The sequence below is a fragment of the Mauremys reevesii genome, linkage group 7 (assembly GCF_016161935.1).
Source record: "Mauremys reevesii isolate NIE-2019 linkage group 7, ASM1616193v1, whole genome shotgun sequence".
Classification (NCBI taxonomy): Eukaryota; Metazoa; Chordata; order Testudines; family Geoemydidae; genus Mauremys; species Mauremys reevesii.
Window position 1 is genome coordinate 97,665,286 of NC_052629.1, and position 15,233 is coordinate 97,680,518.

Below are 15,233 nucleotides of genomic sequence, written 5' to 3' on the forward strand. Positions count from 1 at the left end.
GGACTGCTTTTCTCCCTTGTAACTGAAATCTGGATGGTCATCCTTTTGGTGTGGCCATTTTGCCTTCTAGCTGGGACAAGGAGAGAAGGAACAGGGTGCTCAAGAAGTGATCCTAATCCTTCCTTCTACAAACCCGTTAGACAATTATATAAGTACACGACACTGGGTCAAGACTTTGAGCAACAAATTCAACTGCTTAATCCTAGTTCAACCAATAGCTACCTCATACTTAGGGCCCCACCAAGTTCATGGCCATGCAAAACACATCATGGACTCTGAAATCTATACCCTATACTATTCAGATTTCTCGGAGGGGGAGGGGCAGCATTTCTCAAATCGGGGGCCCTGACCCAAAAGGGAGTTGCGGGGGGGGGGGGTGTCACAAGGTTATTTTAGGGGGGTTGTGGTATTTCCACCCTTACTTCTGTGCTGACTTAAGAGCTGGGCCGCCAGAGAGGTGCAGCTGTTAGCCGGGCGCCTAGCTCTGAAGGCAGTGCCCCACTAGCAGCAGCAGCAGTGCAGAAGTAAGGGTAGCAGTACTGCAAGCCCCCCCCCCCCATAACCCTGCAATCTCCCCCCCACTCCTTTTTAGGTTAGGACCCCATCAATTACAACACTGTGAAATTTCAGATTTAAATAGATGAAATCATGAAATCTATGATTTTTAAACACCTATGACCATCAAATTGACCAAAGTATCAGAGGGGTAGCCGTGTTAGTCTGGATCTGTAAAAGCAGCAAAGAATCCTGTGGCACCTTATAGACTAACAGACGTTTTGCAGCATGAGCTTTTGTGGGTGAATACCCACTTTGTCAGATCTTGCATCCGACGAAGTGGGTATTCACCCACGAAAGCTCATGCTGTAAAACGTCTGTTAGTCTATAAGGTGCCACAGGATTCTTTGCTGCTTTTACAAATTGACCAAAGTGGACCGTGAATTTGGTAGGGCCCTACTAATACTGCATTACTGGGCAGACATCAATATGCACAAGTAAAACATCTGAAGTGCAAGGAACAAAAACCTCAGCTGCATGTTTATAATGGAACAAGGTATAAGTTCTACTACCTTTAGTACTGATACAGTCCAACATCAAAAGGATTACCTGGTTACCAACTCCAGATGCAGACATAGTCTGTTCTGAAGGATGAATTATGCTTGGCTGCAGTGACTGAGGAAGTGGAGGCAGCTGCTGCTGCGAAACTGCTTGCATGTTCTGAGTGTGATGGGGTGAGGGAGCATCACTCTGAATTATCTGCTGGAAGGTAGGCTGGTACATCTGTTGCTGGGAGAGATGGGATATTGCGTGATGTGTTGGCAAAGCCGACACTCCCGGTGGAGCCACAGCAAGTAATGGTATCGTAGCAGCCGACATATTTGGCACTATTGTTTGGCAGGGCAAGACCAAAGAAGCCACGGTAGTGTGAGGAAGGTTGACTGCCTGCATGGATAGGGCAGGGGGATTGGATGCCAGAGGCAGAGCAGGGTTCATGGGAAGGCTTGGTATAATCACAGTTGGAGTGAAATACTGGGAAGGAGCGGGTATGGGGGGCGCATTTGCAGCAGGTAAGTCAGAGAGGCTTGGAGGAAGATTATCAAGTCCTGCCAGAGGAGTAACTGCAGGAATGACAGGAAGCTGAGGAATCTGAAAAAAATATAATATCACATAAATTGCAAATGTTTTCATTGATGGTACAAATTAGTTTCACCTGCCATCTATTAACTTATTGGTGCCATGCTAATTATGTCCATTTATTAGTCACTTCCTTCCATGTCCAAGGTTTTATAAATAGCAACACTTGGATAAATTGATTTATTGAATACAAAAGGAGAATTTTAAAGTTTCTGGCCACTTTTAAGGCCAAAGAATTCACAACGGTTTCCAAAACTATTTAGCAGCCATATAGCAACCTAATAATAAAAAAATAATCATTACTTTGATTTTGAAACAAATTAAAAATCATACTAGGTAGAGGCTTCAAAAAGTCATCGCTGTGCATGCCAAATGAGTTGAGACAATTTTAATAATTCATACCGCAAACATGCAGGATAGAAAAAAATTGGCGGAACAGTTTTTAGACACACAAACTCCCAGTGATATGATAGACCATAACTACCCTGTTCTGTCAGTCTGCAGTTTAACATTTCCCTCGAATGCCGAAAACAGAACATGCCTCGAGGCCTTCTGACATGCCAACAGGGATCTTATATACTAAGGCCCTGCTCCTGCAAATATGGAAATATGTGACCAGTCCCCCTTTTCCCAGGCATATGTACAACTCTATGCACAAGTATTTGTAAGCTCAGGGCCTACATTTAAAATTCCTGTAATCTCAGTTTCCTTTTTAACACATGCACAAAGGAATTGCAGGGTAAGTTCTCATGAAGTCAGTGGCAGTGTTGACTGAAAAAGTGGATCACAATACACACTTTTACTAAAGAACATTTTATCTTGCATAAAAATCCAAAAGAAAAAGTGTAAAAACTGGATACTTCGGTAATTTTATAGATAACCTGATACATTATTTTAGCATGGCTAACAAGTAGCAGGAATATATTGCGTTTAAGTCACTAGACTTTTTTTTTTTTTTTTTTTTTTTTTAAAACAGTAAATGCACTTTTAATCTTCAGAGGAAATTTAGGCAGATACTTGGCTTTTGGAAGTGAAAGGATTTTATTTTGAGGTTGGACAATTTTTTAGAAGCAGATGTTGAGAATTTTCTTCACTGACTCCCACTATCTGCTTTGGTACAGACTTCAGAAGAGGAATACATTACAGAAGCAGCTTGCTCTTTTCCCCTTCGTTTAAGCTGCTTCACATCTTAAAAACCCTCACCAGCCAATCTACCAAATAGCGCTAATAAGAGCATTACTACTACAGGCCAAAGAAAAGGTTCCATCTCTGCTACTGCTAATGGAAAGGGGCCAGAGATCTGGAAAGGGAGATGGGCGGGGGAAGGCATTGGGGTGGAAGGTGAAGATAAGAGCACAAGAACATTAAAGTGAGCAACTGCTCATGCTCTTAAGCCTGGGATGGGAAGAGGGTCTACCATGAAGGGGGAAAAAAATGTAGAATTACAGTTATTGCACTTCAGTGACTAGCATTAACAGGATTAACTAGGCAAAACCCAGGATTATTCACACAGGATTTTTTTTTAGCTCACCAAAACCAAAAATTAATTAAAACAATCTAGAGAGCATTTAACAGTTACATTCTTATGAACTAAAATACACTGGTGTGCATTCCCAGCAGCCCAGTGAAAACTTCAGGGCACATGACACGGTGTGGACTGCACCCTCAGCAAGTTTGCAGATGACACTAAACTGGAGGGTAGATATGCTGGAGGGTAGGGATAGGCTACAGAGGGACCTAGACAAATTAGAGGATTGGGCCAAAAGATATCTGATGAGGTTCAACAACGACAAGTGCAGAGTCCTGCACTTAGAACGGATGAATCCCATGCACTGCTACAGACTAGGGACCAAATGGCTAGGCAGCAGTTCTGCAGAAAAGGACCTATAGAAGATACGAGTCAACAGTGTGCCCTTGTTGCCAAGAAGGCTAACAGCATTTTGGGCTGTATAAGTAGGGGCATTGCCAGCAGATCGAGGGATGTGATAATTCCCCTCTCTTCGACATTGGTGAGGCCTCATCTGGAGTACTGTGTCCAGTTTGGGGCCCCACACTACAAGAAGGATGTGGAAAAATTGGAAAGAGAGTCCAGTGGAGGGCAACAAAAATGATTAGGGGGATGGAGCACATGACTTATGAGGAGAGGCTGAGGGAACTGGGATTGTTTAGGCTGCAAAAGAGAAGAATGATGGGGGATTTGATAGCTACTTTCAACTACTTGAAAGGGGGGATCCAAAGAGGATGGATCTAGACTGTTCTCAGTGGTAGCAGATCACAGAACAAGGAGAAATGGTCTCAAGCTGCAGTGGGGGAGGGTTTAGGTTGGATATTAGGACAAACTTTTTCACTAGGAGGGTGGTGAAGCACTGGAATGGGTTACCTAGGGAGGTGGTGGAATCTCCTTCCTTAGAGGTTTTTAAGGTCAGGCTTGACAAAGCCCTGGCTGGGATGATTTAGTTGGGGATTGGTCCTGCTTTGAGCAGGGGGTTGGACTAGATGACTTCCTGAGGTCCCTTCCAACCCTGATAGTCTATGATTCTATGACATTGATCATGGGCCAGAAAATGTTACTTGAATGGACGTGCCTTTAAAATGATTTAAAACACCACTGAATTCTCAGAACACTTTACCTGGGAGGGTGGGACATGAGGAAGTTGCTGCACAGTGGAAATCTGTAGTGGTGTTAGCTGTGTACTGGTAGCTGCCACCTGAGAAGTCTGGGTTTGATATTGGGGCAGCAGATGGGCAGCGGGCTGCAATGGACAAACTGGCTGGCTGGCTAGAACCTGCTGCAGAGGAGCTTGCTGTGGTATGGGTTGCTGATAGAGAATAAAAGAAATTGCATATTAAGAAAGAATCAGTTCACTGGACACCAGTCTTGTTTTCTTCCCAATTAAAGCTGCATGCTCAAAACAGAACTGTCACTCATATTGAGCAGCATTGGTAAAAAAAGACTGACACTTCCAGTTCAAACATTGTACAAGAGCCTAGACTGAAGTCTTATTTAAATAAAACCTACATTACCACAAAAGGCAGATTCGAGCTGTTTGGAGAGGATATTTTTAATGAATCATGCAGGCTCTTTAAAGCTTGGCAAAGGACAAAAGAACCTCTATTTTCTAGCCAGCCCTGCAAAATCTTCCAACTATGGACCCCAAATATTGCTATATGTAGAGCAAGCCAAGGCAATATTGTCATTCAAAAATTCCCTCTATAAAAGAGCCTAGACACTCAAATGTACTGCAAATTTATAATGCGTCTCTCTGGCCAATCAAGGAATATACCATTCTTACTGCAATAAAGCTACAAAAGCTAGATTCTAAGAGTATTTCCTTCTATCCTGGCAGATCTGAGTGTAAGCAAAGGCTAAGGAACTGACAGCATAAGAAACTCATGTCTTAGGCTGATCACCCCATAACTCTTTAATATCTGAAAGTGAACTACAAAGCAAAGGCAACCCTCTCCCCCACGTTTATGATTTTTGTGATATATAAAGACACTTCTCAGAATTGAACAGTGATGTCAAAAGAGTATGTGACCAGAGCTGGCTCTCTCACTGCTTCCAAATGAAGTGAATGGGATTCCAATTAATTATAAGTGAATATTCAGCATCCCTTCTCTGTTGGTCAGGAGGTGGGATAGCAAAAAGCTCACAAACTCAGGTAACATCACGATTCACATTCTCCAGTAACCTTGCCAAGAGAGGAAAGTAAAGACCTGACTTCTTATATAAAAAGCAGCACTTTAAAAGACCCTTTGAGAATGTTTTAAATAATCATTGAAGGGCAAAAGAAAGTTTTTTTGTTTTGTAATCCTGTTCTAAACATGCAGGGAAGCTTTTACCGAGTGACAACTCATCTTTATGAATGATCTCAACTCTCGCCTGCAGGGATCACACTCTAGAGTTGAAAGTTTAGTTGTGACAAGAGTTTTCTTTGGATAGAGGAAATAGACAATTACACCATCTTCCCATATGAAATGCCTCTTGCCCCCACCTTTTTTGGCTGTAATTTTCACTATAGCATATCCAAAAAAAATGACAGTTTCTAAATTATAACCTAATTCTGTAAACATTCAAGTATAAGACAATAATTTAACAGCAAAATGTGACTAAACGTTGAGCCTCTTTCAGTTTAGCTGAACTCTGCCCAGTTCCTTTCATTACGTTTTACACAGTTACCATTTTGTTCAATTGGAGAGCAGCTCGTGAGCAAACAGACTGGCACAAATCTAACATTACTGCACCCTTCCCAGTAGGTAATTTTGGATCTCGCAAGAGATTCTATAGCAACAGCCCCAAGAACCAAGCTCTGGGTTCGCAGGCACAGGGGAGGCACAGCTACATTGGCCTGCCATACTACTGAAAATTTGATTCGAATGAGATAACTGTTCCATGGCTGACTTAATAAGCACGTTTTCACCTCTACCCATCTGTCCTGCTTCAGGGGTCTCAGTGAATTTAAGAGGTAATATGCTTGATGTTAAAACCGTAAAGATAAAAATAGGGAAATGTAAGTATTGCTTTTCATCTTTGCTGCTTCTGAGGAATGACAGCTCTACACTGTTTGATCTTGTGTGTTTTCAGTGACAGAATGCTTCAACAAGAACTTTTATTTCCCTTTTTAAAATATATAAACACAAGAACAGGGATGAAATGGATTAAGGAATCAAGTGGGCTTGCCCATCTAGAAACAATTAAGACTGAAGCAGCTTGGTGGCTTCCAAACACGGTGAACAGATGTGTGTTTGGCTACTTGCATCTGGTAGCACGTCTCAAAGTAACAAGTAGGGTTGTCAAGCAATTAAAAAAAATTAATTGCAATTAATCACACTGTTACACAACAACAGAATACCATTTATTTAAATATTTTTGGATGTTTTCTACATTTTCAAATATACTGATTAGGTCTGTTGATTAATCACAGTTAACTCAGATGATTAACTCAAAAAATTAATTGCGATTAATCGCAGTTAAACAATAGAATACCAATTGAAATTTTTAAAATATTTTGGATGTTTTTCTATATTTTCAAATATATTGATTTCAATTACAACACAGAATACAAAGTCGACAGTGCTCGCTTTATATTATTTTTGATAACAAATATTTGCACTGTAAAAATTATAAACAAAAGGAGTAGTATTTTTCAATTCACCTCATACAAGTATTGAGTACAATCTTTATCATGGAAGTGCAACTTACAAATTTGTTACATAACTGCACACAAAAAGAAAACTAAGTAAAACTTTAGCGCCTACAAGTTAACTCAGTCCTACTTCTTGTTCAGCCAATCGCTAAGAGAAACTAGTTTGTTTACATTTACGGGAGATAATGCTGCCAGCTTCTTATTTACGTCACCTGAAAGTGAGAACAGGCGTTCGCATGGCACTGTTGTAGCTGACGTTGCAAGATATTTACGTGCCAAATGCACTAAAAGATTCATATGCCTCTTCATGCTTTGGCCATCGTTCCAAAGGACATGCTTCCATGCTGATGGTGCTCATTAAAAAGATAATGCAGTAATTAAATTTGTGACTGAACTCTTGGGGTGGGGGGCGGGGGAATTGTATGTCTCCTGCTCTATTTTACATGCATTCTACCATGTATTTCATGTTATAGCAGTCCCGGATGATGACCCAGCACATGTTCATTTTAAGAACACTTTCACTGCAAATTTGACAAAATGCAAAGAAGATACCAATATGAAATTTCTAAAGATAGCTACAGCACTTGACCCAAGGTTTAAGAATCTGAAGTGCCTTCTTCAGGGACGAGGTGTGGAGCATGCTTTCAGAAGTCCTAAAAGAGCAACACTTCGATGCGGAAACTATGGAACCTGAACCACCAAAAGAGAAAGTCAACCTTCTGCTGGTGGCATCCGACTTCAGATAATGAAAATGAACATGCATCGGTCCACACTGCTTTGGATTGTTATGGAGCAGAACCCATCATCAGCATGGACGCATGTCCTCTGGAATGGTGGTTGACGCATAAAGAGACATATGAAGCTTCAGTGCATCTTGTGCGTAAATATCTTGCAACGCTGGCTACAAAAGTGCCATAAGAATGCCTGTTCTCACTTTCAGGTGACATTGTAAACAAGAAGCAGGTAGCGTTACCTCCTGCAAATGTAAACAAACTTGTTTGAGCGATTGGCTGAACAAGTAGGAGGACTTAGTGGACTTGCAGGCTCTAAAATTTTAGATTGTTTTATTTTTGAATGCAGTTTTTTTTGTATATAAGTCTACATTTGTAAGTTCACCTTCCATGATAAAGAGATTGCACTACAGTACTTGTATTAGTTGAATTGAAAAATACTATTTCTTTTGCTTTTTTACAGTGCAAATATTTGTAGTAAAAAAATCAATATAAATTGAGCACTATACACTTTGTATTCTGTTGTATTTGAAATCAATATATTTGAAAATGTAGAAAGCATCAAAATATTTAAATAAATGGTATTCATTATTGTTTAATCTCGTGATTAATTGCGTGACTTAAAAAATTAATCACGATTACTTTTTTTAATCGCTTGACAGCCTTAATATTGATTTCATGTATTCATGTCTATTCATGTACCTGTAGCAGTTGCTCTGAAATAGACAAGATGAGTGCTTTTCAATCTGGTCTAAATGACTTTGAGGCACACGTCCCATTGACTTTCGATGAGACTTGCTCTCTCAAGTGACTTAGGTGCTTTTGAAAATTCCACTCAAATAGCTTTTAGCACTCTAACCCTAAACATGACAGGTATCTCATTTAGCGTGCAGCTTGCTGGCAATGTAGGTCCTGATTCAGCAAAGAACGTAAGCCCATGTAAAACATATGCTTAATTGCTTTAATGATTTGCAGGCTTAAAGAGCAAGTCTTGGGTCTACTGTCATACATTTGGAACCATTATTCACATCACTTATCTAATTCATATTATGAACTGTATAGAAGGCTATTGAACAGAGGGAATCAGGACAAAGACACTTAAGTGTTCCTATAATTGGTAAATTGCAATTACATAATGCTAAACAGCCATTAAACTGAATCCTCCATCTGCCTGGTGAGAAGGTCTAGTGTTTCTACAGCGAAAGCTACAAACCATCTACCTCACCTTCACATGGCACTGCTTAGCCGAGCTAGGTTTCTGAGTTTCAAAAATAGGTTTTTACAAGTGTAACTTTGACCTGGAATTGCATTATTTGGTCCAAATCCAGGCCTGGAGCAGTTCATTTGAGTGAACAAATGTCCCTGCCATGGATTTTACCCTATACATCTAGAGTACATGCTACAATAGTATGTTGTACCCTAAAATAATATGCAAAATGAATTGCTGATGCACCTACAGACATGAAGAGAAGTAAATTGTGTTTGATTAATCAGAAAAACAAATATTGACTATGTTTTAGTCTCATGCTCCACCTGTGACACTAGTATTTCAAACAACAGCCATACCTCCATGAGAGGAGGAGAAAGAGAAGGCAAAGGAGCTAGGAAGTGAAAAAAAGACCCTAATCCAGAAGAGTAAAAGCAGCATTTGGCACATGCAAAAATCTGCAAATTTTGATGTGTCAGCAGAAAGCCCATGAGGCCAATATAGTTTCCTGCAATTGGAGCTTGTCCTAATTCTGTCCAAGAGGCAGTAACATTTCTGGCTGAATGAGAGAACATGAGACTATTTTGCCCATTAGAAAAATGGGGATATGAGACAATAGTTCAAGACATCATAGGTTTTAAACAGGCAGATCAAATTATGCTGTTTCTATGAGAGTGCTTTCGGAAAGAAGAGAATACTTCACCCAATAACACAACTTGAGCTATTCCAGCACTGAATATTACTAAGACTAAAGAGATTTTGAAATTCATCTTGATAGCTCTAAGTTCAAGAGAAAAATAAGCATCCATCTATGCCAACTATGCTAGTGTTAGAAATATGGCATATTTTGACAGCCTAAATGGTGGGAGGGAGCTGGTGAGACAAAAAGACATCTGTTAGTAAGGCAGTACATTCCTCTGCCCTGTGCACAGAGAGCATAAACACTCCTCAGCCCATTTAAACCATAGCTTGCGTTCACAGAAGCTGAGTTTTTGGTAGAAACACAGAATCAGGACAGGTCTTTATGACATTTGTGTTGGCCTGAGATAAATTTTTTACTACCAGTTAGTACAGGATTGTTGTCCAAGTAATGAAGCATTGAGACTCTCTCAACTTTCCAGCATACAATAGATGCTTTGTAAATACCTTTACTATGCATGAGATTTCAGAGAATTATCTGAGCATCCTAGACAGACATTGGAGGAATCAGCATTTTGGAGACTGTCTAGAGACAGCCAGATTCTTCCTTTAGAAGAGTGTTACTTGGTGGATCAAGAACACACTGTACTATGTTTTTAAAAAACTATATATTATTCCTAAATTCAAAGTGGGCCTCTGACCCTCATGCTCCCTTGGAAAAAATGCTCTAAAATCCTCCTGAGGATCTGAGCGCAGTTTAGAATAGACAAAAGTTTGTTTTCCCGACATTAATTTATTAGCGAGTCATGCACATCTCAAGTGCTAACAATAAAATGAAAACAAGAAAACAAAAGTCGTTCACTCACTTAGCTTTTTTCAAACTTATGCTTTGCTCAGACCTGCATCCCCCTGTAGGTGTCAGAGCAGGGATCAGAACACCTAGCAGGTTAATAAGTGGTGGTAGAGAAACTGTACAACAGGCTATTGCAGGGCCTCAAACTATAGGGCTAGGACTCTCTGACTGAGTCAAGCTATTTTTATTTATTTATTTATTTGCTGTTTTGAAAATCAAATAATACAAATGGCTTTCTGGGCTTTCCCTTGGGTTTCCTGCGTGCCTACTTCATCTCCAGTTCGACTCTCCCACAGCGACCCAGGCTGCAGAGGCTGAGCAGAGTTTCCCCATAAGCAACCCTTCCAGATTACAGGGGCCTGCTGGGATGCTGACACAGATTGTCTCTCTTCCTCTGCCCAACAACCCTTCTGCTAGTGCTCAGCCAGCCCAGAGCTGCCTGGGAGGAGAGAACAGGGGAGATGGATAGCAACCACCAATTGCCTCAGAGCCTCCTGGTAAGGAGGTGAAGAGGACAAGGACTCTAAGCCCGGCACCTGGGAACAAGCTCATCTACCTCAATGAACTATATTCACAAAAAGGCAGTTATAATTGTAGATGTTTTCTACAGTATTTCATTAATGTGAATGTTGTCTCTAGCACATGTGAAAGTGGGGCTTGGGATCATTTGCTCTGAGCAACATGGGGTTGAAATGATGAAAAGGTTGAGAGTCACCAGCATCAAGGAAGAGTGATCAGCTTTTCTATTTAGCAAGCCAAACTACCGTGTGATTGAAGAGCAAATATTAAACTGGGATTCTCTCCATTACTCTGGATAAAGAGTTTATGTCCAAGTTCTGTCTACTCTGAAAAGCATCCAACCACTAAGTCACTGATGAGCCAGGGAAAGAAAGTGGAAACACTGGTGTATAATATTCATAAATGTAACTTCTTTCCGAATATTATGACGTGATCAAAAGCAAGGTTTCAAAACTAACTAATGCATTTAAAGGGTGGTTTAACAGGTTCTCAGTACAGTAGTTCTATTCAATAAGCAGACCTGATCTCTTAGAAGTCCTCGAACTGACATCGGACAGTGGTTTTGCTTTACAAGAAAAGAGAAGAGAAGAGATGGGGTCAGATAGTTTAGCTTCTCACCTGCTGGCTGGCTAAAACAGGCTGAGATTGCCCCATCTGCGATGAAGCAACTGTGATTGGCTGTATGACTGGGAACGTCATTGCTGGCTCTTGGTAATGTTGCGGTCGCTGAGAGAGAACAGCAGGTGGAGCCTGAGCCACTGTTAGTCCAGGCTGGAGGAGAGGAAAATAAAATTACTTTAAAAGAAACATCAGTAAAAAGTCGTCTACCACTGATTTTTAAGAACATGCTTGATACTAAATATTCAATGCAAAACAAGGAAAGAGAAATGAAAAACACAAGGAAAGGAAGGTAACATCTCCAGGAAGAGAGCTCTCCCAGGGGAGATAAAAAAACAAACAAACTGTATTGCATTTCTCTTTATTGGACATGGACCATATAAGCTCCATCCTCTGTCACTGAATTGCTCTCTCTCTCTTCCTCCCCCCACCCTCTCTCACACATACAAAATATATTAAAAAACAACAATTAGCTGGGTAAACTCCAGTTGATAACTTAAAACCAAACAACTTCTATTGCCAGGTGATTTACTTAAATTGGAGGCCAGGAGATTGATACAGGATTTAAAAAAACAACAACCCAGCAACAGAGAATGGAAGTAAAATAAAATAAGGTTCTTAATAAGCAAAGTCTCAAACTCCTGTTCAAGAAAAAGGATAGGTACGTAGATTAAAGAAATAGACTTAAAACCCTATTTACCTACAAGGAACACCAATTACTCCTCTTACTGTATGATGCTATACTACTGCAGTAATATATTTAGTAATTTCCTACTTAAATACGTCAGGAAGTATTCATTGCTTAAAAATCAACTGTTCTTTTTAAGCTTAAAAGGTAATAATTGGAGATATACCAATCTCCTAGAACTGGAAGGGACCTTGAAAGGTCATTGAGTCCAGCCCCCTGCCTTCACTAGCAAGCAGGACCAATTTTTGCCCCAGATCCCTAAGTGGCCCCTCAAGGATTGAACTCACAACCCTGGGCTTAGCAGGCCAATGCTCAAACCACTGAGCTATCCCTCCCCCTTGCAACAGTTTATACCTATGTTAATTTTTTACAGCATTTTCATCTAAGTTGACATGAAATATCGAGGAAAAAAATATTGCTTATGACAAAATACAAAACCAAGTGAAATACTTTCTGCTGTTTTACCCTTCACAGCCCCCAATCAAAAAAAAAAACAAACCAAAAAAACCAGATCACATTTAAGTCCAGTTACTGAGACCGTACCAATGAAACCAATAAAAAGAGTGCATCTGCTCTAAGGCACTATGCTGCACTGCTCAATTTTATGTCTTCTGCAGAAGAGGTATTACTTCACTCAATCATAGTTATTTCTTCATGTGAAAAATACAGGAGAAAGGATGCAACCAACACCACTACATTCAAAGGGCAGATGGTTTCAACAACTGAGGGAATTTGTTACAGAGACCCAAGTTAAACAGGATGGTGATTCAAGCCATTCACAGGATCATTCAAATTAAATACACTTTACATTCTGTCGCAGGCATTTTGGAAAACAAGGGGGAAACAGGGTAAGTGTGGCATTTCTGAAGCATCTGGGGAAATTTTGGATCAAAAAGGAGACACTTGTCATTCTTGGATTTGGTTTTTCGTTCTTCTAAACCAACTAGGGATGAAACAAGGGATTCAACCTACCACATCACTGGTGGTCTTTTTACTAGCTAGGCTGTTTCTACTGCTCTGCACAGATGGAGTCACTGGATTGGTCTTCTCTGTTAGTGATGCTTTGCCAGCGCAAACTTTATAGAAGGGCGGAGGTCGTCCAGGCATGTTGGCTTCCTCATAATTGAAGGACTGAGAATGCAGGACTTTTTCTGTGACTCTTGCAGTTCTCACAGGAGTAGAGCTGGTCTTTTGGCTAATTATGTGCTGCAGAGATTCATGTAATAAAGGCAGGCCTGAACTTCTGCCGCAAGGCCTGTTCACTTGAGGAAGAGGTAGGGATACTGAGGTTTTCTTTAGTTTGTTACAGAGGCAGCGAGGAGTATCTGTAGCACATGTAAGGGGCCCTGACTTTTTTGGATCTTCTCCAGAATGAAGCAGATGGGCAAAGCATGCCTGACAACTGTGTCTAATGATCATTAAATCAGTGGTACTTGCAGAGATCTCTAATGCCACTAACTGTGATTTACCTGCTTCCTCTTCTCTATTCGGTGATATTTTTGTGTTTTCCTCTATTAGTTCTGTTGGAAGGGAGGATGTAACATTTGGAGTCAAAGCCACTACTGAATCGCTATGGCGACGATAATTGCTGTGAGTGCTGTGAATCATGGGTAACAAGTATTGGCTAACTGTGTGTGCCACTGGAATTTCTGAAGGACACACTAGGCCTACACTGATTCTTTCATTGGAGAGATCAGAAGGTTTATGTTTGATTGCACACAATTCTTGCAATGACGAGTCTATTAATTCTTGCTGGCCAAGGTCATTGTAACATGAACACAAGAATAAGTGTGAATATCTGTCTGGGTTACCAGTGTTGGGTTTTGGAGCCTCAATAACAGAAGTGCTTCTTCGCCTCTGTGCAACATAAAGTCTAAGCAAAGAGCTAGAAAGGCATTCAATAGACGCTTGACCTTTAGCACAACAGGAAGAAACATCGGACTCAAGAGGCTCTTGAACAAATGAAGGAACAATATGTAGCTATATTAATAAAAAACAAAAAACAAAAACAAAAAATAATTCTCAAATGAATAGGCTCATGAGGTTAAGTCTAATCACGGCAAAGCTATTAAAAACAACTCAGTGAAATGAAAAAGATGAATGCTCACTTTATGGTGTTTAATTTAAAGTACTATAGCAAGCAGTAAAGCATTTCTTTGAGCACAGGAAGTACAATTATAAGTGTTCTTTTTTTTTACAGTAAAACATGTTTTTGGGCGAAAGTATGAATACACGTATTAAATAAATCAGTATTGGTACAAATTGGGCAGAGAAGGAAAAGGGTGAGCTGTGGGATCTACGCTCACTGAAGGCAGAATATAAGGTGAGTCATTAAACATGGTCTAGTATATTCAACACTGTTGGAAAAAAATGAGAGACTTACTACTGAAGGCTGCTGGTAGTGCCCCAGCTGCTGAAGGCTTTGGGGCAAAGCCTGGCTCTCACTTAGAGGTGGACTGTAAACCCGTTGAATAGCAGGAGGTATTGAATCAGGCAGAGATGAGTAGATGACACTTTGCTGGCTGCTCTGGGAGTCTGAATAAACTGTGGACCCCTGACCGCTGTCAAATGTGCTGTCAGCTGAAAGAACAATCTTTTTTATTAAGAGCTTAACAAATCAAACAAAACGTTCAAGTAGTGACTTAAAGAGGAGGCCTATGTGGGGTCTATGCAATTGGCATTTTTACTACCCTAGCTATTTCTATCATATACATAAGTTACATAATACAAATGCTATTTTCTGTGACTGGTTCATCATTCCTCCCTGAAGCCAGAAATGAAGAGAGTCTCCTATGGATTTTGTGCAGAGCTAGGCACATTGATATTCCCTTTAGAGGTCACAACATTGATGTTAAGAATTGCAGACCTTCTATGGATTTTATAGCATGAAAGAACAGTGAGCTGACTGTGACTTCAATGGGAGATGAGGGACCTCAGCCGCCCGCAGGATGAATTCCTTTGGAGATATAGTGGTTTAATGATTATTTTAATTCCCTTTTGGGCAGTAGTGTTGCAAATTTCAATTTCAAATAAGTTATGAAACATTCCATTATTTACTATGTGTTAGCCAATATAAAATTTATTATCAGCTTCACTATGTAGTTCCACCTTAGTTGAGGAATACTAACAAAGCAAGAAAAAAACAACAACGGGAAAACGTACAATGGAGAAACTAGGAAAACAAATCATGGCTTTTTGA

The 15,233-nt window shown here is 40.3% G+C and overlaps 1 protein-coding gene across 11 annotated transcripts in view; it reads right to left on the bottom strand.

The window, feature by feature from the left end:
• Positions 1-15,233, bottom strand: part of WNK2 (WNK lysine deficient protein kinase 2) — a 165,638-nt gene that overhangs the window by 59,903 nt on the left and 90,502 nt on the right. For all 11 annotated transcript variants that reach the window (XM_039547229.1, XM_039547232.1, XM_039547235.1 and 8 more), the window contains exons 9-12: positions 14,418-14,614; positions 11,347-11,499; positions 4,263-4,451; positions 1,105-1,644 (exon numbers count right to left, since the gene is read on the bottom strand). In XM_039547229.1, the coding sequence (XP_039403163.1) occupies positions 1,105-1,644; positions 4,263-4,451; positions 11,347-11,499; positions 14,418-14,614 (1,079 nt within the window). The remainder of the gene's footprint in view (positions 1-1,104; positions 1,645-4,262; positions 4,452-11,346; positions 11,500-14,417; positions 14,615-15,233) is intronic.